Source organism: Eleutherodactylus coqui, chromosome 10, assembly GCF_035609145.1.
Source record: "Eleutherodactylus coqui strain aEleCoq1 chromosome 10, aEleCoq1.hap1, whole genome shotgun sequence".
Lineage (NCBI taxonomy): Eukaryota > Metazoa > Chordata > Amphibia > Anura > Eleutherodactylidae > Eleutherodactylus > Eleutherodactylus coqui.
Genome location: NC_089846.1, coordinates 95,336,197 through 95,361,894, shown reverse-complemented (window position 1 = coordinate 95,361,894; position 25,698 = coordinate 95,336,197). Strand labels below are relative to the sequence as shown.

At 46.1% G+C, this 25,698-nt stretch overlaps 1 protein-coding gene across 3 annotated transcripts in view; it reads right to left on the bottom strand.

The window, feature by feature from the left end:
- Window positions 1-2,735: 2,735 nt before the first annotated feature.
- Window positions 2,736-25,698, bottom strand: part of GPR4 (G protein-coupled receptor 4) — a 35,357-nt gene continuing 12,394 nt past the window's right edge. Inside the window, exons 1-3 of one of the 3 annotated variants that reach the window (XM_066581501.1) lie at window positions 23,959-24,068; window positions 10,975-11,054; window positions 2,736-9,960 (exon numbers count right to left, since the gene is read on the bottom strand). In XM_066581501.1, coding sequence (XP_066437598.1) covers window positions 8,699-9,823 — 1,125 coding nt within the window. In that variant the 5' untranslated portion in view covers window positions 9,824-9,960; window positions 10,975-11,054; window positions 23,959-24,068 and the 3' untranslated portion in view covers window positions 2,736-8,698. Of the gene's footprint in view, window positions 9,961-10,974; window positions 11,055-23,958; window positions 24,069-25,698 lie in introns of those variants that run through there. The other 2 variants (XM_066581499.1, XM_066581502.1) reach the window with 2 other exon arrangements.

The window sequence follows — 25,698 nt, the reverse complement described above, 5'->3', positions numbered from 1 at the left end:
GAGCTCCATAGTGTGACCGCTCTTACAGTAGAGGCTCCATAGTGTGACAGCTCTTACAGTAGAGGCTCCATAGTGTGACCGCTCCTACAGTAGTGAGCTCCATAGTGTGACCGCTCTTACAGTAGAGGCTCCATAGTGTGACCACTCTTACAGTGGAGGCTCCATAGTGTGATTGCTCTTACAGTGGAGGCTCCATAGTGTGACGGCTCTTACAGTGGAGGCTCCATAGTGTGACTGCTCTTGCAGTAGAGGCTCCATAGTGTGACCGCTCTTATAGTAGGCGCTCCATAGTGTGACAGCTCTTACAGTAGAGGCTCCATAGTGTGACCGCTCTTACAATGGAGGCTCCATAGTGTGATTGCTCTTACAATGGAGGCTCTATAGTGTGACCGCTCTTACAGTAGAGGCTCCATAGTGTGACCGCTCTTACAGTGGAGGCTCCATAGTGTGACCGCTCTTACAGTAGAGGCTCCATAGTGTGACCGCTCTTACAGTAGAGGCTCCATAGTGTGACCGCTCTTACAGTGGAGGCTCCATAGTGTGACTGCTCTTACAGTGGAGGCTTCATAGTGTGACCGCTCTTACAGTGGAGAGCTCCATAGTGTGACCGCTCTTACAGTGGAGGCTCCATAGTGTGACCGCTCTTACAGTGGAGGCTTCATAGTGTGACCGCTCTTACAGTAGAGAACTCCATACTGTGACTGCTCGTACAGTAGAGAACTCCATACTGTGACTGCTCTGACGGTAATGCAGTAGAGGACTTTGTGGTGTGAGCTCTCTGTCATTCATCCTTACCAAACACTGAGATATGTACAAGGTTATATACAGAACTGAACAAATGGTTTAGGCAAGTGTGGAAAAAATTCTGTAAAGTAAGAATGCTTTAAAAAAAAAAGAGGTGTTAATGGTTTATTTTTGTAACTTAGCAAAATACAAAGTGAAGAACAAAAGACACATCATGCTTACTGCACTTCAAAATCAGAAGATGTCCAGCAGTGCCATCAAGAAGACCAAATGAGTTAGCTATGCACAAAAACGTATGAACTGCGGTGCAGAAAAATGGCAATAGCTGCTCTAATCACAAGTCACAAGGTCAAAAATGTGGCTCTAATTAGAAACAGTGGTGACAAAAAAGGAGGGAAGTGGAGCTACTCCAATGAGAGTCCAGTGATGAAGTGGCGGGGTGTTTTTTCTCCCAGGTGAGTTGTTTTGTTTGTGGTAGGAAAGGAGATGTGCGTCAAATTGCGGGTTCTGCCAGGCCAGTGACTGTACAACCCAACAGATTGACCAGTAACTTTGATAAAAGCTAGCTAAGAAACGAAAGCGTTTCGAGGCAAAATGTGCCTCTTCCTCAGTCTTGCTGGAGACACAGTGGATGGCTACGGTATTTAAGTTGCCATGCCAGCACGGCCAATAGGGAAACTAAAGGGAGAGATCTAGGCTGCAGGTGTGTCTGAAATGTAGACTCCAGGAGCTACACCTGCAGGCAAGAACTATCTTCAGTATAAAGACCAGTCTGACTGGGATTACATAAAGAGACAGAAGGATTGGAGCGAGCCGACATCTAGAGAAGATCTGTGCTTAGTTCTCCAAGATGTGTGAAACAACCTTCCTGCTAAATTCTTTCAAAAACTGTGTGCCAGTGTACCTAGGAGAACTGCTGCTGGTGTGAAGATAAAGGATGTCACACCAGATATTGATATGATTACATTTCTCATTTGTTCAGTCACTTTGCATTTTGCAAATTGACTAAAATAAACATTAACTCTTCTATTTTTTTCAGCTAATGCGTTATAACACTCCCATTGTTTTCAGTGGAGCCTCTCAGAAAGCCGCTCGACAATTAGCGCACCTAATCAATGATGAGGTATGCTAAACCCAGCTGTCAGCCGCAGGGAGCTGTGGCCGAAAACTAAAGTACAATCGCGACAGAGCACTGTGATTGAAATCGCGACGCTTTGCCGAACATCTGTGTTAGGGAGGCCTTACTGTGCAGCATTTTTTCCACACCTGCCTAAAACTTTTTCACAGTACTGTAGAAGGATTATGTTGCTGTTTCGGCATTTTCCATTCAATAGTCTCATAAGCTCAGTTAGAACCTATGTATGAATGAAGTAGTGAAACACCCAACCTTATCCATACAGGAGAAGAGAGGTACACCCAACCTTATCCGTATAGAGATAGAGGGGTACAGCCAACCTTATCCGTACAGGGATAGAGGGGTACGCCCAACCGTATCCATGTAGGAATAGAGTGGTTCACCTGACCTTATCCATACAGGGATAGAGTGGTTCACCCGACCTTATCCATACAGGGATAGAGAGGTACACCCAATCTTATTTATACAGCAATAGGGAGGTTCACCCAACCTTATCCATACAGCGATAGAGAGGTACACTCAATCTTATCTATATAGAAAAAGAGGCATACACCCAACTTTATCCACTCAAGACAATAGAGGTACACTGAACTTTATCTGTTCAGGGATAGAGGGGTGCACCCAACCTTATCTGTACAGGGATAAGTGAAGAAGATCCGCAGCAGACAAGGAGATGATGTAAAAAGATGTTCTTTTATTCCGAATCCATAAAAGCAAACGGTACAGGCAGCGACGTTTCGACCATTGCTGGTCTTATCAAGACCAGCAATGGTCGAAACGTCGCTGCCTGTACCGTTTGCTTTTATGGATTTGGAATAAAAGAACATCTTTTTACATCATCTCCTTGTCTGCTGCGGATCTTCTTCACTTATCCAGTTTGCAATATACAAAGGTTGGTTCACCTTTATTGATCGGCTGTGCAGAGAATTCTTCCCCATGTTTGGGTATTGAAAGTGGTGCTGCAGGACTTCTCTATTTATATCTGTACAGGGATAGAGGGGTACACCTCACCTTATCTACATAGAGGGGTACACCCAACCTAAAGCCCTATTTGCGCACAATGATTATCACTCAAAATTCATTCAAACGATGGCTTTTGAGCGATTAAATGCTTCCATCTTTCACTCTTCGGCTGAACGATTATTTTTAGGTCAGCATAAAATCCATCATTCAGCCAGAGAGAGATAACACGGACCGCATGCTGTGTTCTCCACGGGAGTAGCTAATTACATTGTATTCAGCTGGCAGCCTGTGTGAAGACAATGCAGCTGAGTGCAAAGTCCAGACCGCATGCTGGAATTTGCAAACAGCCGCTGGTGGCTGATTTGCACGCAAATGAAGCTGATAAAGTGCTAATGGGCATTACTGCCCATTAGTACTTTATGCAAAATGATCGCTAAAACTCTAAATCTTTCAATCGTTTGAAAGATTTTCTTTGCGTATAAATGAGCCTTTAGCCATAGAGGGGTACACCCAACCTTATCCATACAGGGATAGAGGGCTACACCCAACCAGATCAGTACAGGGACAGAGGGGTACACCTGATCACATCCATGCAGGGATGGAGAGGTACACACAACCTTAATCATACAGGATAGATAGTCGCTTCCACCCTGATGCATACAATGAAACAGAGGAGATACTTAAGAGAAGATTAAAAATTTCATCAGAGGGGGTGGACAGTGGGGTGGGGCTAAGTGATCAAGGAAAGCGGGAAATGTTTGTCATTTAGGTTGTGGCAGGGACAACAAATTCCCAGGGACAAAAGCCATGCAGATGTTTCCCAGCTGTCACCAGAGAGTGACCTGGCATCTCTAGAGTTAGGGATCAGGACAGGAAGAGCAAAGGGGGCAAGTGATGTCAGTCAGTGGGAGGATGGGGGGACAGTAATCCCTCTACCCACTGCATCACTTTACTGTAAGACTTTGTACTCTTGGATGTGGACTGCATAATCTTTGTTTACATATATAAGAGGCCATCACAAGAAACTGACCGCCTCTGTATATAATAACAAGTTTTTGTCTGTTTTTTTAAGTTTTACTTCCATGTGAGTCATTGTAGAAGGAGGAGAATAAATGAAATATGACGGTGCTCTTAATGACATGAGGGTGAGCACACTTAGGCACTCATCTTTTTCAAACTTTTTTTCTACAGGGTAAGTAACATAAAAATCTGAAAGTCTCTGTGACCCCCTTCCCATCACGGTAATTGTATGATGTAGATGGATCTTGCAGTACTGTGCAAGGTGTGAAAGAAATGCTGCAAAGTAAGAATGCATTAAAAATTTAAGTGTCAATAGTTTATTTTTGTCAATTGACAAAATGCAAAGCGACTGAACAAAAGAGAAATATAATCATATCAATATCTGGTGTGACGCCCTTTACCTTCACAACAGCATCAATTCTTTTACGTACGCTTGCACACAGTTTTGGAAGGAACTTGACAGGGAGGTTGTTCCAAACATCTTGGAGAACTAAGCACAGATCTTCTGTGGATGTCGGCTCGCTCCAATCATTCTGTTTCTTCATGTAATCCCAGACAGACTGGATGAAGTGAGATCAAGACTCTGTGGGGCCAAATCCCTTGCAGGACTTTTTGTTCTTCTTTAAGGATAGGTTCTTAATGACATTGGCTGGATGTTTGGGTTTGTTATCCTACTGCAGAATAAATTTGGAGCCAATCAGATGCCACCCTGATGGTATTGCATGATGGGTGAGGATCTGCCTGTTTTTCTCAGCATTGAGGACACAATCCTGACCAAATCCCAAACTCCATTTGCTGAAATACAGCCCTAAACTTGTAAGGAGACTCCACCATGTTTCACAGCTGCCTGCAGACACTCATTATTGTATCGCTTTCCACCATGCTTCACTGCTACCTGCAGACACTCATTATTGTACCGTTTTCCACCATGCTTCACTGTTGCCTGCCGACACATTATTATACTGCTCTCCACCATGCTTCACTGTTCCCTGCAGACACTCATTACTTTACTGTTCTTTGCCATGCTTCACTGCTGCCTGCAGACACTCAATATTGTACCACTATCCAGCCCTTAATTGAAAAAACTGCCGTCTGTTACAGACAAATATTTCACATTTTAACTCCTCAGTCCAGAAATCTGCTATCATTTTTCTCCACCCCATTTCCTATGGTTTCGTGCATAGTTGAGTTGCTTGGCCTTGTTTCTATTTGGAAGGTACGGCTCTTTAGCCGTAATTGTTCCATGAAGACCAATTCTAGCCAGATGTCTAAGAATAGTAGATGGGTGTACCTGGGTCCCCCTGGTTTCTGCCAATTTTAAGCTGATGGCACTGCTGGATGTCTTCTGTTTTCAAAGGGAAGTAAACATGATGTACGGTATCTGAGGAGCGGGCCCACAGGTAAGGAGATGGCGGGGTAGATAAAGACCTTGTCATGGGTGGCTCTACCATTTCCCCCCCTGAGGGAAGCTCGGGACCCGACCAAGTTACTGCTGGGGAAGGTCACAGGAAAAAGTAACCGGAGGTTACCTGTAATCTTCTTGTCACTTGTGATGGCACTGTTCCGTCCTCTGCTGTGAATCCTGACGGTAGAATAAAATAGTCCTTACACAGGGAAACGTTCTGGACAAAACCGGGAACGGCCGGTAGGGTCAGTTTACTATATCTTTTGTAAAGTCCACTTTACAATAACAGTTTGGCACAATTACAACCAGATAAGGCGGTGTGACTGGGAGGATTCTCGGGGCATTCCGGACAATCCACAGGCCTAGTTATCTGTGTGATCCCGACTCTCTCTTTCTCCAACACTCTACCGGTCAACACTCACACTTCTGGTGACTTTATCTTGCCAAGCAGCGGTCGTCTTCCTCACTCAGTGCTTAGTAGTAGCACCGGCATATCCTGGGTAGACTGTTCCCAGGCCAAGCAGAAGAGAATCACTCAGCTTCTTACATTCTGTCCACATACAGACCAATCTGTGTCTGTGGGGTTCACTCACTTCTTGCCGACTTAGACTAGCACAGACTAGACTCTTGCAAGACTCTCTAGCATCGGCTAGCCTAGTTTAGACTCCCTGCCTAGCATCCTTGCAAATACATATATAAGACATAGTCACATGACATACATCATACATTTTCCAGACATTAATCCATTCAGTTCTGTAGAGGTGCAATACACATAACTCAAATGCATTCCACTATTAAGACACTGACATGACAATGGCACGAGACAGACATATAACATTATGGAGGGGCCCCACTAACTCTACACCACTACAGATTTCTCTCATCTGCTGAAGTTTTCTTGCCGACTGCTGAATCTGCAGTCCTCAATGTTGTCTGTTTCTTTGTGCCTCTTCAAAGAGCTTGAACAGCATATCCTGAAACCTCAGTCTGCGTTGTAATCTTTGCCTGGGAGAAACCTCAGGCAGAGAGTTCCATAGTCTCACTGCTCTTACAGTAAAGACCCCATTCTATATCGGTGTAGAAACCTTCTTTCCTCTAGACGTTAAGGATGACCCCTTGTTTCAGTCACAGTCCTGGGTATAAATAGATGATAGGAGAGCTCTCTGTATTGTCCACTGATATATCTATACATAGTTATTAGAGCACCCACTTGTTACAGTCCTTGGTGTAAATAGATGATGGGAGAGATCTCTGTTTTGTCCACTGATATATTTATACAAAGTTATTAGGTCACCCCTCAGTAGTCTTTTTATCTAAACTAAATGATCCCAATTTTGATAATCTCTCTGGGTATTGTAGTCCGCTCATTCCATTTATTACTTTAGTTGCTGCCTTTAACCCGCTCAAGCTCTGATATGTCCTTCTTGAATGCCGGTGCCCCAAACTGTCCACAATATTCCATGTATGGTCTAACCAGTGACGTCTAAAGAGCAGTGACTTCTGAAGAACAATGTTCTCGTCATGAGCCCACACACTTCTTTTGAGGCACTGCAGGATCCTATTTGTCTTTTGCAGCAGCTACTTGACACTGGTTGCTCCAGTTAAGCTTACAGTTAACTAAAATCCCCAAGTCCTTTTCCATGTCAGTGTTTCCCATTTAGTGTGTAATGGTGACATGTAATTCCTCTGCCCATGTGGAGAACCTTAATTTATCAGTGTTAAATCTCATTTTCCGTTTTTCTGCCCCCAGTTTATCCAGATTCTCTTGCAATCTCCTTGGTCCTCTCTTGTGTTAATTTCTTTTCATAGTTTTGTGTAATCTGCAAATATTGATATTTTACTGCAATCCTTCTACCACGTCATTATTAAATGTATTAAAAAGAATAGAGCCCAAAACCGATCGCTGTGGTACCCCATTAGTAACAGTGACACCTCTAATACTGTCCCCTGTGGTACCCCACTAGTAACAGTGACACCTCTAATACTGTCCCCTGTGGTACCCCACTAGTAACAGTGACCCCCTCCAATACTGTCCCCTGTGGTGCCCCACTAGTAACAGTGACCCCCTCCAATACTGTCCCATGTGGTACCCACTAGTAATGGGGACCCCTCCAATACTGCCCCCTGTGGTACTCCATGTGGTGACCCAATCAGAATATGTACTATTTATAACCCCCTCTTCTTTCTATCACTGACCAGTTACTTATCCGCTTACACATTCTCACTCAGACCAAGCATTCTCATTTTATATACCAAACTTTTATGTGGCACAGTATCAAACGCTTTGGAAAAGTCCAAATACACAAGATACAGTGACTCCCTGGTCCAGTCTACAACTTAATTCCTCGTAGAAGCTGATCAGGTTGGTTTGACAGGAACAATGTTTCATAAACCCGTGCCGATATGGAGTTATATGGCTATTTTCCTTGAGGTCCTCCAGGATAGCAAACCCTTAAATAGAAGTAAGACTTATTGGGCTGTACTTCCCAGGTTCACTTTTTGACCCCTTTTTGAATATCAGCACCACAATGACTATGCGCCAATCCACTGGAATGGACCCCGTTACTAGAGAGTCCTTAAATATAAGAAACAAGGGCTGTCTAACACATTACTTAATTCCCTTAGAACCCAGGGGTGTATGCAGGTAGAATTGCTGAATCGTACACCTGACTATAATCCCACAAAACCCCTGACTAGTACAAGTGTCCCTATAAGAACTGCTCCTGGTGTGAAGGTAAAGAGCGGCCACACCAGATGATGATATAATTGCATTTCTCTTTTGTTCAGCCACTTTGTATTTTGTTACTTGATAAAAATAAATTATTAGCACTTCTACTTTTGAAAGCATTCTTACCGTGCAGCATTTTTTCCACACCTGCCTAAAAGTTTTGCACAGTACTGTACATCTGTCTTCAGCATCACAATTTCAAATAGGTTTCAAGACAACAATGCTGCTGTATTCTAAGTAGCTGCTTCCACCATGTATCTGTCCGGGTACGATAATGACCTTCTTTGGCCACATTTCTTTGTGAGCAATCTCAGGACTTGGTGACCATGACTTATAATTGTGGGGGGCAAGGACGACAGGTGTCTGTACTTCAAACGTTTAGTGCAGGTTGGTTATTTGCGTGTGTGTGACTATTGTGCCTGGTACAGCTCGATCCTCCATCAGTAACAGCTGTGTACCCTCACACTCCTCCTCTCTGCTGTTCCTATGTAACTCGATTGCCCCTGCATTCTGGATGTGTCTACGTAACACATACTGACTCAGCACACAGATGGCAGACAGAGCTGCAAGATGTTACATCTCCACACGGTATCGTCCTCCATGCAGATCGTCGCCCTGTCCGTATCTAGGCTCTCATCTCCACACACGTTATTACAAGACATTACATTCTTTTATTCTGTTTTATACACCTTCGCCTGCCAGCTCAGACGATGGAGCTTGCCCCTCTTCCACCCATCTCCACCATTCCCATTTCCTCACCTCGACCACCCATTCCTCTGCCATCACCACCCCTCTCTCGCCAACTTCTTCTGTCCTTTCCCATTACCCATGCCACCACTCTACCTATTGCTTTTGCCACCTCTCCTCTTGCTCCTGGGCAAGCCAAGCAATAGAGGGCAGGATCAGCCAGGCAGTTCAGGGTGGCCATTGCCAGAGAGGCATGGTAAGCTGGAAACAACCGCTCCTCCAATGCACAGCTTTCACCTGCTGCTACAGACCCTCCTCCAGTCAGAAACACCAGACTGCGTAGGAGAAGCAGGGCATGATAGGGCCCATAGCAGAGCAGCGCCACGCAAGGGAGCCCAAGGGCCAGCCGACGCACCCGTCTCTTTTCCCTTCGCTCACAGGATGCACTGCCACGCAGAGCACGAAGTAACCCCGCATAACACAAAAGCATTATCCCCCAGGGCAATAAAAATCCAGCTAGTACCCTCCCCACATTGGCTAGTGCATCCCCCTTCCCAGACAGAGGATAGCTTTCATAGCAGAATGTGTGGTTGTAGCGGTCTTTGGTGATAGCGTCTCGGAACAAAGGAGGGGAATTCGCTGCCAGTTCCAGGACCCAAACCAGTGCAGAGACAGCAGCAGCAGAGCGGATGGGTCGGGCACCAGGGAACCTTAATGGATGTGCTACAGCCAGGTATCGGTCAGCTGAAACGCAGGACAGGAAGGCAGCACCCACATACAGATTAGTATAGAAGATGAAACCAAAAAGGCGACAGGCTCCCGGCCCATATCCCCACACATCCCTCCGTAAGTAGTAGTCTGTCCAGGGCGGCAGTGCACAAATCAGCAGGAGGTCCGAAAGACTAAGGTTTAGAAGATAGACGCCCAGTTCTTTACCTTTCTGCACCTGCAGCCAAGCAGCCCAGAGGGCCAAAAGGTTGGCCGGTAGTCCAATTACAAAAACGACTGCGTAGAGGGATGGAGGAAGCACACTGTCTAGGTCAGAGTCAACGTTGCAAGCATCTGGGGTGATGTTAGACATGTTAGATGAAGGGAAATGTGCTAGGAGAGAAATTCTGTTTCCTGCTGACTTCTCTACCATACATTAGGATTTTGTCGGCTCCGTCTTTCCTCATCTCCCTTATGGGGGGCTCAGCGTTGCCCGGGTCCTTGAGATGGTTGTGCATGGTGGCTCATGGTTCTGCAATGCTACACCATCATGCTAAGGAACAGCAGCGTCTGAGGAGATAAATGAAACATTGGGAATTATTTCATGTAAAGTCCACCAGCAAGGGTGCAAAGAATATGGTAATGACAAACAAATCCAGAAAGTTTTAGACCGCCTGCAGACGGCCGGGTCGGATCCGGCTGTGAGAATTCTCGCAGCCGGACCTGACCCGAGCGCCTGCAGAGAGCAGCGCGGAACTCACTCGCTCCCGCAGCTCCGGCTCTTTCATGTGCCGGTTGCTGGGCCGCCGGCGCATGCGCAGAGCGGAGCCGGCGGCCGGTGATTGACGTTTCTGTGCGGGGCTCTGCGAGCCCCGCACAGAATTAGAACATGCCGCGGTTTGTTTGCTGCGCAGGATTTCGCGCAGACAAACCACGGCCGTCTGCATAGGATTGCGTATTGTAATGCAATCCTATGCAGGCGTCCAGGGGCGGAAATTCTGCGGGCGGCCTTAGACAGGTAATGTGGTGGCAAGTTTCCTCTCACCATACTAAATTGCATGTAGAACCTTACAGCTCCCAGCAGCATAGCCAGCCTTACACATGAGATAGCTGTTTTGCGGAAGTATGCATGCTTTTTTTAATGAGGAAAGGGAATAGGCCGCTGTTGCTGCTGTCAGGCTCATTGCACACAAAAAAAAAAGGTTAGGCATATTGAAATCCAGCATGCCCAATCCATCTTTTTTCTAGACTTCTGCTGTCTGATAGTCTTACAATAACTGCTGGCCAAAGAGACACTGATGTATTTCACTGCTGCATGTAACATAGTGTATACGGCTGAAATAAGATTTATGTCCATCTAGTTAAGCCCATTACCCCATCCCCAAAGTTGATCCAGAGGAACACAAAAATCCCCAATGAGGTAGAAGCCAATTTTCAGCATTTTAGGTGAAGAATTCCTTTCCGACTACTATCTGTCAGTCCAAATAAATCCCCTGATCACCGACCCTACTGAAGTAATCAGTATTGTCACGGAGAGCGAGGGAGCGATACTGATCGATCCCGCCTTAGTCCCCGAATACTCACGGATCGACTTTTCTGAGCACTTCACCGCTATCCATATGTTATGGCGGAGTCTCGATCGATCACTCTAGCGGGAATGCAAGCTGGGGTAGAAAATGAAAGCTCATATCACCACCTGATCTGCTCTAACACACTCTAGCGATCTACAATGGCACGCACATACACGCTGCCACCACTACCTTGTTACAGGTAAACCGGAAGCCAGACTTATGAATTGTGAACACAATCTTTGGAGTTATGGTTCATTTTAAAACGGACAAGGCTGACTAATAAATTGTAGATTTAGGGCTCTTACCCACTGGCGATAAGACTTCCTTGCAATGCAAGAGTGAGTGAAAACACATGATAATGAAACCAATGATTTTCAATGGTTTCATTCTCATTTGCGATGTCTTCACTCTAGCCTCGCAGCGCAAAGATAAATGTGTAATATTTTCAATGGGGCTGATAGCAGCAGCGCTGGCCCCTTTGAAATCAATAGGAGAAGATTGCAAAGCAGGCTAGGAATCCCACATAGAGAGGGGGTTGGAGCTATAGAGGATCATTGACATATCTCGCCATATTTGGAGAGATAGGGTGCAGGGGTAGTGGGCTTTCTTGAGAGTGGGGGTGGAGCCTGAGAGGGGGCAGGCTAGAGGGGTTATCATAGCGATACCTCTCTAGTAGAGATGAGCGAGCGTACTGGGAAAAGCACTACTCGCTCGAGTAATTTGCTTTATCCGAGTATCGCTGTGCTCGTCCCTGAAGATTCGGGTGCCGCTGCGGCTGACAGGTGAGTCGCAGCGGGGAGCAGGGGAGAGCGGCCGGGAGAGAGGGAGAGAAAGATCTCCCCTCCGTTCCTCCCCACTCTCCCCTGCAGCTCCTCGCTCCGTGTCGGCACCCGAATCTTCAGGGACGAGCACAGCGATACTCGGATAAAGCAAATTACTCGAGCGAGTAGTGCTTTTCCGAGTACGCTCGCTCATCTCTACTCTCTAGCCAAGTGATGAAAACAATGGGCGATATTGCACATATTTCTGTGCGCTGCGAGGCTAGAGTGAAGACATTGCAAATGAGAATGAAACCAGTGAAAGTCATTGGTTTCATTATCATGCTTTTTTACTCACTCTCGCATCACAGGGAAGTCTTATCGCCAGTAGGTAAGAGCCCTTATTCTAGAACAAGACTAGCAGTGCATATATATATATATATATATATATATATATATATATACATACATACATACACACACACAAAGAGGATATGCAAAATGGTTGTTACACAGAAGTATAAGGGAATACAGGTATGCACACCGGACCGTATTTTAAAATAAACAGAAGAAAATGAAGGAAAAATACCAGATTTGGGATACATGGCCCAAGGTTCTCTTGGTGGAGTTCTGAAAAACAAAGGGACAGTCCATATGCAGCTGCATACGTTTGTGGTCTGGCATCTAAGAGTTTGGTGACTCCGGAGTTATAAAGGGTTCCCCCAAACACACCTCCCTGCCCCTCTGAGGTCATTTGGAGAGAAGTGGGTTGGATTCGTATGAGCTCTGTAAAATCACAGTTCCCCATTTCAGTCATGTCTCCACACGAGGTTCTCTGATTGGGAGTATATGCCCTCATATTTCTGGTCATAATTTTATCTGTTCATTGTTATCCAAATTATAACCAGGTACAGGTATACACAGTTTGAGGGTTTTCCGGGGCCCGTACTGAAATGTGTGTGGGTGCATTTTATTCAGCTGGGCCGCCCGATTCTGAAAACGTATGTCATATCAGGCTAGGACCTACACACGACCAAATATCCCTTATTAAAAGACTCTCCTATTATTCCGCCCTGAAATCAGCTGGTCTATGAGAAAGGACAGAGGCATTGATCCTCAATGGCAGGGGGTCAATTAGCATTCCCCTGTCACTAGCTGGCTTTATTACCATTGGAACAAAGGATTTCCTGGCCTCTTGTACATCAAAAGACCTGGGCAGATGTGAGGGAGGGGAAGAGAAATATTGATGAAGCCCACTCAACTTTCCTGGTATCCTGAGCCACAAGTTGCTATGGATAGTTGGGGGACATTTTATCAATATCTCTATATCACACCTCCCCTTTTTGGATGGTACTACAGTGGTTGATCTCTACAGATCATTTTCAAAGTCTGTCCTTGTGACCTCGTCTTGACGAGACAGTCCATCCACATTAACATGTTCACTTCCTTTCTTGTACTGAATAGTGAAGTCGTAGGACTACAGTGTCAGACTCCAATGTAGGAGCTTGCCATTTTCTCTGGCCAAATGGTTCAACCAGCTGAGCGGGTTGTAATCCATGAGTACCATGAATTCACGCCCATATAGATACAGCTGTAACTTCTGTAGGGCCCAGACTGTGGCTAAGCATTCTTTTTTGACTGTGGTGTAAAGCTTCCGGCTGAGGTAACGTACAGGGTGTTCTTCTCCCTTTGCATTTACCTGACAGAGGAATTCCAAGTCAGTAGTTCCAGGCTGCTGTGCGTGACGACACCACCCTGGGGGTGTTGAGGGGGAGAGAAATAATGATAAAGCCCACTCAACTTTCCTGGTATACTGAGTGGCAAGTTGCTATGGATAGTTGGGGGACATTTTATCAATATCTCTATAACACAAGTATTATAACGTGTAACATTATTACACTCCAGGGCTCTCTTGTACTCTATTAGGGCGAGCACCCACTGGCGTTTTTTTACCTGCGTTTTGCGTTTTTCCTGCACAGGCATAGAGATAACATGTGTTCCTGTCCACTGGCGTTTTTTTTGCGTTGCGTTTGCGTTTTTAACATAGGAACTGTCAGTTGCATATGTGTCCTTATTTTTCTCCATGGAAATTAATGGAAAAGCCGCGAAAAACGCGCGGAAAAATCGCGGGAAACGCGGCGAAAACGCTGCGTTTTTTTCCAGCGGAAAACGCAAACGCCAGTGGGTGCTCGCCCTTAGTGAGTTCTCTATTACCACGTTCTTAGGCAGAGAGTTCCATAGTCTCACTGTTCTTACAGTAAAGAACCCCCTTCTTTGTCGATGTAGAAACCTTCTTTCCTCTAGACGTACAGGATGACCCCTTGTTACAGTCACAGTCCTGGGTATTAATAGATGATGGGAGAGATCTCTGTATTGTCCCCTGATATATTATACATAGTTATTAGAGCGCCTTCTTGATAAGGCCCATTTAGACCCGATGATTCTCGCGCAAAGCTGTCTTTTGAGCAAGAATCGTTGGGTCTAACTGCACTGACATCGTGCAGTTTTCGTCAACGAATTGCTGATTCTTGTCTTTTAGCATGCTGAAAGAGAATGATCAGCCTTATCAGGAGTTCACAGCAGGATACAGCTGATACTATTGTTTCAGCTGTATCCCGCTCTGTGAACACAGCTGTCTGATGCTCCATTGTTCTTTATGGGCGCGTAATAAAGAGAGAGCAAGAAATGTAAAATAAAAAAGGAACAAGTCAGACTACAGGTGCGTGAGACATGCTGTCATGCGCAGCGCAAGATTGCTGACCAACGCAATAGCCTGCTCACCACCGTCTCTCACAGCAGTAAAACGCTGCATTTTACGCATACGCTTGTGTAAGTGCGGCCTTACAGTCAATGCGGTGAGATGAGGAGCGCAGCTGGAAGATGCAATAATTATGGGCAACACACTACAGGGCGGCATCACATTTCCATTATGTGTCTTTCCTCATTCCTGCCAGGAGCTCCATATGGAGGGTACGATGAGTAATGGATAATCTCCTCAATTATTAATTAATAAAAAGAGAAGTATTAAGAAGAACGCTAAGTACTATGGACGTACATCTTCCCGTTCAGTGATGGTACAGCGTTTAATGAGCAAATGGGATGAAAAGAAAGTTTTGTTTATTGATTAATGAACTATTTATAGTATAATGTCTGAATCTCAGTATTTCTGAATATAGAGTCTAGTGATTATTTTCAGAGTAGGTCCTACATAAAGGTGCTTTTAGACGGAACAATATCATTCAAATAAGGAAAAGTGAAAAATAATCATTCCGTCTCCCGTCATTAATTTTATGCAGGCATAGATATCATCGTTTGCTCGGTCACTTATCGTTTGGTTTAAACACTGATCGTTCAGTTCTTCTCATTCATTTATACAGCGAATGTGAAAGACTGAACGATTTATCGTTTGAACGAGACAACGCTGTATCTGCTTGACTTAACAGGCTGCATGAGCAAACGATGACGTCATTTGCTCATTCAAATGAAAAATTGGCCTGTCTAAAAAGGCCCTTAGGGCTCCTTCCCACGGACGGATTTCCGCCGCATAATTCGCGGCTAAAATCCGCTGCGTTGCCCGTAGCTATTACGTTCTATTGAACCTAATAGCTCAGGGCTCACAGTGCGGAATTCCACCGCGGAATTCCACACCGTGAATTCACCCGTCCTCACCCGCGGCATGCTCTATTTGCCGCGGGTGTACGCGCAGACGGCTTCCATTGCAGTCAATGGAAGCCGTCTGTTCACGCTATCTTCCACTGTAGCACAGTGGAAGATAGCGTGAAATCGCCTCTCCGCCTAGCGCCGCCGTGTCATGTGATGCGGTGGGCGTGTCACGTGATGCTGCGGCGCATCACGCCGAAGCGTCATGCGGGAGCGAGGACGCCGGATCCGCAGGTAAGTTTGGGGTCTCTGGGAGGCGCCGTGACGGGCTCCGCCGCGGAATTCACACGGCCGTGTGCAACCGGCCTTACTCTAGGGCTGCTTCATCCAAGAATACTTGTGTCAGCTGTATGCAGCATGGCCCATATCACTATATACAGGCACGCAAAAAACAATCCCTCATACGGCCTTGTTGATGAAAAAATAAAAAAAGATTATGGCTTTTGAAAAGTTGAGATGTAAATCCCCCCCAAATAGTCATGTCTTTATGCCAAAATAGGCCATGTCTGTAAGGGATTAAATAATTTGGAAAATTCCACAAAATTATTTTATGGCTTTAGTAGTTTCATTTTATTCATATTTCTTGGTATGGTTTTTGGGCCGCCTTTGGCCTCAATGACTGCAGTAACCCTCCTCGGCTGCTTTCCACCAAATTCCCATAGATGTGTGGAGGGATTTGTCTCCATTCCTCGAGGAGAGTGTCAGAGAGTGATGATGTACGTGTTGGGCGGACAGGGATACAGCGTCCTAGTTTGTCCCAAAGATGCTCGATGGGATTGAGATCAGGACTTTGGGCGGCCAATGAAGTTTGCAGACATTCTGCTTTTCAACACTGTGTGCCGTATGACATCGTGCTGGTCATGTTGGTAGAGACACAGAGCTGTACCCAAGTAATGCCACAGAGTAGGTGATGCCACATTGTCTGGAATGTCTCTGTACCCATTACTGGTGAGGGTGGGCTTCACTATAACCAATAGCCCAGCAGAACCCCCCCCCCCCCCCATCATAACAGACCCTCCTCCAAACTTCACTGTTGGGATGATGCAGTCACGTAGAAACTGCTCTACAGGCAACTGTCACACCCAAGGGCGGCCATCCGATCAGAACACTTGCTTCCGCTCATTTACAGTCCAAGAACAATGCTTCATGCACCATCATAGCCACCTTTGTGCATTCACTGCTCTCATGGTAACCCTTCGCATGCAGTTCCCTACAGATGGTTCTGGTATTAATGGATGTTGCAATGGCAGGTGAGACCCTCTGAGCGAGGGCAGACGATGTGTCCGATGTCTTCACAGCTCGTACAAGTCTTCGCTGTCCACGTTCTGTCATTTCACGATGTCTCCCTGAACGTGGCGGCACCGCACACACCTGATGGCTTCGATCTACCAATAACATGGACTACAGTGGACTTTGAAAGTTCCAAAAGTGCCACGATGTCCCGTACTGATTGGTTAGTGACATCCCACCACCAGACCCCGTTGTCAGCTCTACAACTGGGGGCATCTGATGGATAATGTACTGGGATATGATGCGTGATCCTCTCCTTTATACCTAATGCTCACACATCCAATTTGTATATCCCCTACATCTGACAACACAGCATCGGTAGGGGTCCCAATACTTTTGTAAACATAATGTACTTTGTGTGCCCTCCTTTGGCGTTTAATAGCACTTTCAATCTGTCCATTATTCCTCCAATTGATTTTATGATCATGTTCTTTATTTTACGATTGTGGAATAATTTAACATTGTAGGTTGCAGGCGCTTCTGCATTTTTTTAAGCCTGCACCAAATGTTTCATATTGGATTCATGTGTGGGATATTGCCTGGTAATGGAAGCTTCTTGAGTCCGGATTTGTTAAACACATGCATTATAGTTTATTTTACTTGTGGCAAGAAGCTCCATCCTGCAAAAATTACAGTTCCTGCCCGGAAACAGCTCATTGAGTTGATTGAACAGGCAGTTCTCATTCACATTCCGATACTGGAACTGATCCGTCATTCCTTTTATGGTGTGCAGGCAACACCCCGGACCATCAATTTGTCCGGATGTTTAACTTTTTGGACATCGCAATTCTCCAGGAATTCTTCTCCAGCTTCCTCCCTTTGGTACTTTAACATGGGCCAATAGTCACCTGAGTGATCGCTCAAAAGAGTGATTATGGATGACCGAGAGCCCATGTCCCGACAGGTGAAGTGTCTTAGCCTAATGATGCAAACTAATTCCCAATATGCATTAGGCAGTCAGAGAAGCTGGTGTGGCCATTTTTGTTTCTCCAGACTCGGAGGGTCACTTTAAAACTTGAGCATAAGTAGTCCATCCAAGTGGACAATAACCCCAAGCATTCTTTTTAAAGCTGTGGGAAAAATAGCTTGAGACCACCAAAGTGAATGTAATGAAGTGGCCATAGCAAGACCCCAACTTCAATCTCATAGAAAATGTATGGGCTGACTCATTACACCACATCTGTCGGGAGCAATGGGCCAAATTCCAGCAATTAATTGTGAGAAGCTTTTAGAAAGTGACCGGAAACATTTGACACAAGCTAGACAATTTAAAGGTAATGACACCAAATACTAACCACATGTGTGTAAACTTCTGAGCTGCTGGAAATGTGATGAAATCAATCATTTATTATTTCTGCTATTATTCTAATGTTTCACATTCTTGAAATCTAGTAGTAATCTGAACTGCCCCGAGAGAGGGGATGTGAAGAAGGATCAAATGTCGGGCATTAGGAAAAGCTGAGTTTTCTGCCAGCTTCATGTGGGCGTATTTGCATGTGGAATACACAGAAAATAAAATCCATTGATTTCAATAGGTTTCTTCACCTTTCAGTATCTTGTCAGCGCATTTCGTTCGTGCAAAAAAATTAGAACAAGCTCTATTTTTCTGCGTATTTGCGCAGCATAGAAGTCAATAGGAAGTGGGCAAATGCGTGCACAATATGCAAGGAGATGCATGAAACATTGCATCATTTATCTAGAAAAAGAACAAGTCTCCAACTAATTAGCCATTTCCATTAGTGCGTGTTTGTTTGCCATATGCAAATGAACATGCCTTGCTTGGGAAAAGTACAGTAAAAAACACTGATGCGTGCGCACAAAAACAGTTCACTCCACAAATACGCAGCTCACAGACACATGCAAATACGATTACGCCCCTGTGAAGCTGGCCTTAGGGTGTGTTCACACATCAATCGCTGACTTGCTGAAGATTTTAGTGTAGATCAGTAGATGAGGGTTATGGGGCAGTAGTGCTGGATACAGATGAGTAGGGTGCGAAGTTTATGGGGCAGAGGTGCTGGGTATACAGAAGTAGGTAAGGAGTTATGGGGCAGTAATGCTGGGTAGAGATGATGGGTGAAGAAGCAGTGATGCTGAGTATAGATGGGTGGGGTGAAGGGTTATAAAATGGTAATGCTGGGTAGAGATAAGTAGGGTGAGGGGTTATGGGGCAGTTATTCTGGATGTAGATAAGAATGGTGAAAGTTTGCAGGGCAGTTATGTTAGGTATCATGAAAGGTTACCGGGCAGTAGGGCTGTTTAGAGATAAGTAGGGTGACGGGTTACGGGGCAGTTATGCTGGGAACAAATAGGTTGGCTGAGGGGGTTGCGGGGCAGTTATGATGGATATAGATGAGTAGGGTGAGAGTTTGGAGGGCAGTTATGTTGGGTACGATGAGGGTTTACCAGGCAGTAGTGCTGTTTAGAGATAAGTAGTGTGAGGGGTTACGGGGCAGTTATGCTGAGAACAAATTAGTGGGGTAAGGCGGCACAAGCCCTAGTGCTGGGTACCGATAAAGGGCGGTTAGGAGGCACAGTGCTGGGTACAGATGAAGAGGTGAGAGGTTGTAAGGCAGTAATCGTGGGTACAAAGGAGTAGAGTGAGGGATTACAGGCCAGTTGTGCTGGGTACAGAGGAGTAGGGTGAGGGGTTACGGGACAGTAATGCTGGGTACGGATAACGGGTTTATAATCCGTAATGCTGGGTACGGATGGGTAGGGTGAGGGGTTATGGGGCAGTAATTCTGCGTAGACATGAGTAAGGCGAGAGGGTTATAGAACAGAAGGGCTAGGTATACAGAAGTAGGTAAGGGGTTATGGGGCAGTAGTGCTGAGTATAGATGATCGGATAAGAAGCAGTAATGCTGGGTAGAGATGGGTAGGATGAAGGGTTATGGGGCAGTAATGCTTGGTAGTGATAAGTAGGGTGAGGGGTAATTGGACAGTTATGCTCGATACAAAGGAGTAAAGTGAGAGGTTCTGGGGCAGTTATGTTGGGTACAGATGAGGGGTTACTGGGCTCTAGTGATCTGGATTATGGTTTTCTCCAGCAGGTTTCGGGGTATTTTGTAGCTTCCTAATTGTGTAGAAGCAGTATGCGCACACTGACCAAGTCAAACACGAGGTATCAATCTCATGCTCAAAATGGCTCTTCTGGGAGAAACATCCAGACAGGCCCTTTTATTAAAAAGCATAACACCTGCCCTTTATGGGCGTTTAACAGATTACATCAGTAACATATATATATTCTTATTCGCTGGGTTATATAGAATTCCCCGCCTCCCCTAATTTAGTACAAATCGATAGACATTTTATACTAACTAATCATCATGTCTATCACACTAGTGCGAGTTAGAGATACTTTACGTAGGTTAAGGTGTTACGGGGCAGTAATGCTAGGTACAGATGGGTAGGATGAGGGTTAATGGGGCAAAAGTGCTGGGTATGCATGGGTAGGGTGAGCTGTTATGGGGCAGTAATACTGGGCATAAATGGGAAGGATTAGGGGTTACGGGGCAGTAGTGCTGGGTACGCATGGGTAGAGTGAGAGGCTGCGGGGCAGTAGTGCTGGGCACAGACTATTAGGGTGTGGGGTTACAGGGCAGCTGTGCTGGGTACTGATGGGTAAAGTGAGAGGTTACAGGGCAGCAGTGCTGGGTACGGATGGGTAAGGTGAGAGGAGACGGTGCAGTAGTGCTAGGTACGGGTGAGTAGGGTGAGAGGTTATGGAGCAGTAGGGATGAGTTGTGTGAGGTGTTGTGGGGAAGTAGTGCTAGGCATGGATGGGTAGGGTGAGGGGTTAGGGGGCAGTAATACTGGGTATGGATGGGTAGAGTGAGGGGCTACAGGGCAGTAATACTGAGTACGGATGGGTAGGGTGAGGGGTTACGGGCAGTAATTCTGGGTATGTATGGGTAGGGTGAGGCGTTACGGGGCAGTAATGCTGGGTACGGATGGGTAGGGTAAGGGGTTACAGGGCAGTAATACTGGGTAAGGATGGGTAGGGTAAGGGGTTACGGGGCAGTAATACTGGGTACGGGTGGGTAAGGTGAGGTGTTTTGGGGCAGAAATGCTGGGCATGGATGAGTAGGGTGAAGGATTACAAGGCAGTAGTGCTGGGTACGGACGAGTAGGGTGAGGGGTTACAGGGCAGTAGTGCTGGGTATGGATGGGTAGGCTAATGGGTAGGGTAAGGGGTTACGGGGAGTATTGCTGGGTATGGATGGGTAGGGTAAGAGGTTACAGGGCAGTAGTGCTGGGTACGGATGGGTAGGGTGAGTGGTTATGGGGCAGTAAAGCTGGGTACGGATGGGTAAAGTGAGAGATTACGAGGCTGTAATGCTGGGTACGGATCGGTAAGGTGAGAAATTACAGGGCTGTAATGCTGGGTATGGATGGGTAGGGTGAGCGCTTACGTGGCAGTAGTGCTGGGTTTGTATGAGTAGGGTGAGGGGTTTTGAGGCAGTAGTGCTAGGTATGGATGGTTAGGCTGATGGGTAGGGTAAAGAGTAACGGGGGAGTAATGCTGGGTACAGATGGGTAGGGGAAGAGGTTACAGGGCAGTAGTGCTGGGTACGTACATGTAGGGTAAGGGGTTACGGGGCAGTAGTGCTGGGTACAGATGGGTAGGGTGAGAGATTATGGGATAGTAATGCTGAGTACGGATGGGTAGAGTGAGGGGTTACGTGGCAGTAAAGCTAGATACGGATGAGTAAAGTGAGAGATTACGGGGCAGTAATGCTGGGTATGGATTGGTAGGGTGAGCGGTTACGTGGCAGTAGCGCTGGGTACTTATGAGTAGGGTGAGGGGTTATGAGGCAGTAGTGCCAGGTATGGATGGGTAGGATAAGTGGTTACAGGGCAGTTGTGCTTGGTACGGATGGGTAAGGTTAGAGGTTACGGGGCAGTAGTTCTGTGTACAGACGAGTAGAGTGAGGGATTATGAGGCAGTAATGCTAAGTATGGATGAGTAGGGTGAGGGGTTGTGGGGCACTAGTGCTGGGTACAGATGGGTAGGGCGAGGGGTTACAGTAGGGGGGGAAGAAATAGTAATGCTGGGTTAGAGATAAGCATTTGGGGCCCTAGACAAGAGATGAGATGATGCAGAAGGACTGCTGGTGTCAGCTTCCTTGTGGTCTTGGTTAATTTGTCTAGACACTTCTTCAAATGAGACTGCTCCTTTGACTGTCTCTTTTTTATGACAGATCATTAGGATTCGTCATGGGAGAGAAGCAGGCGGATGGGGGGAGCAGTGTGATTTATGTCCTGTCTACTTTGCATATAAACATTTACATACTGGAAGCGATTAGGAAGTGAGACACTGTCACAGAGTGCTGCCTGGGGGCATAAAGTGAGACAGAGCTGATATGGAAGTGCAGGAATGACAGAGTGCATGGAGGGGGCAGAAGTGATATGAGAGTGCTTCAAGGGACAGGAGAGTGCATGGAGGGGGCAGAAGTGATACGAGAGTGCTTCAAGGGACAGGAGAGTGCAGGAGTGACAGAGTGCAAGGAGGGGGCAGAAGTGATATGAGAGTGCTTCAAGGCACAGGAGAGTGCTGGGGTGACAGAGAGTGCAGGGAGGGGGCAGAAGTGATATGAGAATGATTCAAGGGACAGGAGAGTGCAGGAGTGACAGAGAGTGCAGGGAGGGGGCAGAAATGATATGAGAGTGATTCAAGGGACAGGAGAGTGCAGGAGTGACAGAGAGTGCAAGGAGGGGGCAGAAGTGATATGAGAGTGCTTCAAGGGACAGGAGAGTGCTGGAGTGACAGAGAGTGCAGGGAGAGGGCAGAAATGATATGAGAGTGATTCAAGGGACAGGAGAGTGCAGGGGGGGCAGAAGTGATAAGAGAGTGCTTCAAGGGACAGGAGAGTGCAGGAGTGACAGAGAGTGCAGGGAGGGGGCAGAAGTGATATAAGAGTGCTTCAAGGGATAGGAGAGTAGAGTGCAGGAGTGATATGAGAGTACAGGGAGGGGGCAGGAGTGATATGAGAGTGCAGGGGGAGGGCAGAAGTGATAATGATAAGAGACAAAAGTGATGTAAGAGTGCTGCTGTGATGGGGCAGGGTGAGTGCAGGGGAGTGGGACTAGCAGACTGCATGATAACAGAGAGAGGCAGAGGTGACGTGAGAGTGCTGGTATAGAGATGAGACTGCACTGGGAAAAGTGCAGGAGACAGAGTTCAGATGAGAGTGGCAAACCAGAGACAGTCAAGTTTCAGAGAGTGTCTATAGTGCTAGTTTTTGTGAAAACTAAGAGAGTGATGAATGAAGGCAGAGAACAAAGCTATTTAGAGCGCAGAGATGAGTGTGAGCGACTGTGAGGATGGAACATGAAGAGACAATACAGCATGAAATGAGAGAGAGCAGATGTGAACAGTGTGAGACTGCAGAGACAGATGGAACAGTGAAGGCACGACAGAGTGCAGGACCACAGATGAGACAGCACATGAACGAGACATTTTGTAGACACAGACAGTTTTTGAGTTTAGACATAGTTTAGGGTTAAGAATGAGATTTCAGTATTAGAGTGACTGCCCACTACAGTTCTTTTTCACTGTGAAATTCGAAGCGTTTTTTTTCTCCAGGGGTCTATGGGACTTGTTAATGTTAAAATCGTGATCGCGCAAAATTGCAATTTACCGCGAAATCGTGATTTTGCGCGATCGCGATTTTAGCATTAACAAATTCCATAGACACCTGGAGAAAAAAAAACGCTGCGAATTTCGCTATGAAAAATAACTGTAGTGGGCAGTCACCCTTACGGTGAGCAAAGTTAGAGAGTGCAGCATTACAGAGGAAAGTTTAGGGTTAAAAATTAGAATGCAGTATTACAGAAAACAGTTCAGATTAGTGATGAGAGTGCAGCAGTACAGAAGAGAGTGCACAGTTAGTGATGAGAGCTCAGGGTTAGTGATGAGAGTGCAGCATTACTGAAGAGAGCTCAGGCTTAGTGATGAGAGTGCGGCATTACTGAAGAGAGCTCAGGGTTAGCGATGAGAGTGCAGCAGTACAGAAGAGAGCAAAGGGTTAGTGATGAGAGTGCAGCATTACTGAAGAGCGCTCAGGGTTAGTTATGAGAGTGCAGCAGTATAGAAGAGAGTTCAGGGTTATAATGAGAGTGCAGCTCTACATGGGAGAGTTGAGAAACCGGGGTGAGACAGGGACATTCCGTCTTGGGTTGGTAGACTGCTTCCAGCTAGGTACTTGATGAATTATTAAAGGTTTCATCAGTGTGGGGTAATCAGACTGTCACTCATGTAATGTGATATAAACTGCTATTCTTACCTGTCTAATAGAGTGCAGCTGTCAGGAGGTGGAGGAGCCCTGGGGGATCCAGATGTTGCTGGAGTCGGTAAAGTGTCAGCTCTGCTGGTTGAGGAGTTGCTCTGCAGGGTGCTGGGCTGGACTGTTCTGCATTTAGCTTTGGCTCCTGAGATGGAGATAGACCCATGGGCTGGGCTAAACATTAACCATTCCCAGAGCAGAGCCCTGCAGAGCGCAGACAGAGTCGGGACCCAACAGGGGCAGACAAGTAGAACATCTAATACAGTGAACCCTCATTGAGACAACCACCTAAAATTGCATTAAAAAGTGGTGTTCTAGGGGGCGCTCTTCTGAAACAACATGGCCAGTATATATAATATATGGTGGAACTGAAAATCCATTATAGGGTCTTGTCAAAGACGGTAATCTGGAGAGGTTTTTTATATATATATATATATATATATATATATATATATATATATATATATATATGCGCTGCCTATCTGATGCATTGACTTACAATACGAACAGGGACGTATTTCCATGGCGTAAAAGCACCTGACTGGGCGCTTTCACGCTGCTGTTTGCAATGGGAGGGACGGGGATGGAGCTAAGCTCTGCGCCGCTCTCTGCCCCCTCCCAGTGCTGGCTGTGGACAAGAGGGGCGGGAGATTAGCTTCGCTCCGCCCCCTTCCATTGCAAACAGCGGGAGGGGAGGAGAGAGGAGGTGAGCCGGCGAGGGGGGGGGGGGGGACCAATGTCTCCCCAGGCCCCACGGCATTGCGGCCTTGGAGTAAATGCGCCAGGCCCTTTGCCATTCAGGCGTTTTTTACGATGCTGGCGGGTGCACAATAAACGCCTACGGCCATGGTAATTGGCGTCCTAAGACTTACTGACCTGAACTATGAGCATTATAGGGACATATGTTGTTTGTAGTTTGGGTCAGTAAACCCCGCGGTCAGGCCAATACACCCATCGATATTACAGACGCAGAAATGCAGATATCATATGATCGTCTGTAACCGGCCTTAGAATAAGCAGCGACCCCTTTGATAAATCCTTGCTCTTTAACCCCTTAATGACTGACCAGCCATTAGCCTTTTGACGGCAGCTGTTAAGGGGCTTTATTGTAATGCAATCGCCTTTTTATGGCGCTGCATCAGAAGCCTGGCTCTGGTCTCCCCGTGCCAGGAGGAGCAAGTGTTCAACTGTCAGATGAAAGCCTGGCACTTGCTCAAACAGTCGGGACTGGAGAAACTGCCGATCCCTGCCTTTTAACACTTTACATGCTGTGGTCAACGCTACTGTGGCATTTAAAAGCCTGACAGAGGGAGGGGGTGTCCTCTATCACTCATCAACCAATGGGTTGCTATGGCACACAGAAGCTCGAATATGGCCTCCAGGTATGCCAATTACAGTGGTCTATGGCTTAATAATACACTGCTAAACTGAAGTGTAGTAGTGTATTATATGTATAGTATTGTAATATATGTAAGAAGGATTAAACATGGTGATATTCAAGTACCCTAGCGAGACAAAAGTAAAAAGTTAAAAAAGTTAAAAGATGAATAAATAAAAATGTCAACCCCCCCAACTTTACTATGTAAAAAAAGTCACAAATCTGCCATCACCACATTTGTGATGATCCAGAGGAAAAAAGTTAGTACATTATTTAACCAATAAGGTGCATGCCAAGAAAAAAATATGGTGAAAATAGCTATTTTTGCCTATATCGGCTAACAAAAAATAGAATAGAAAGAG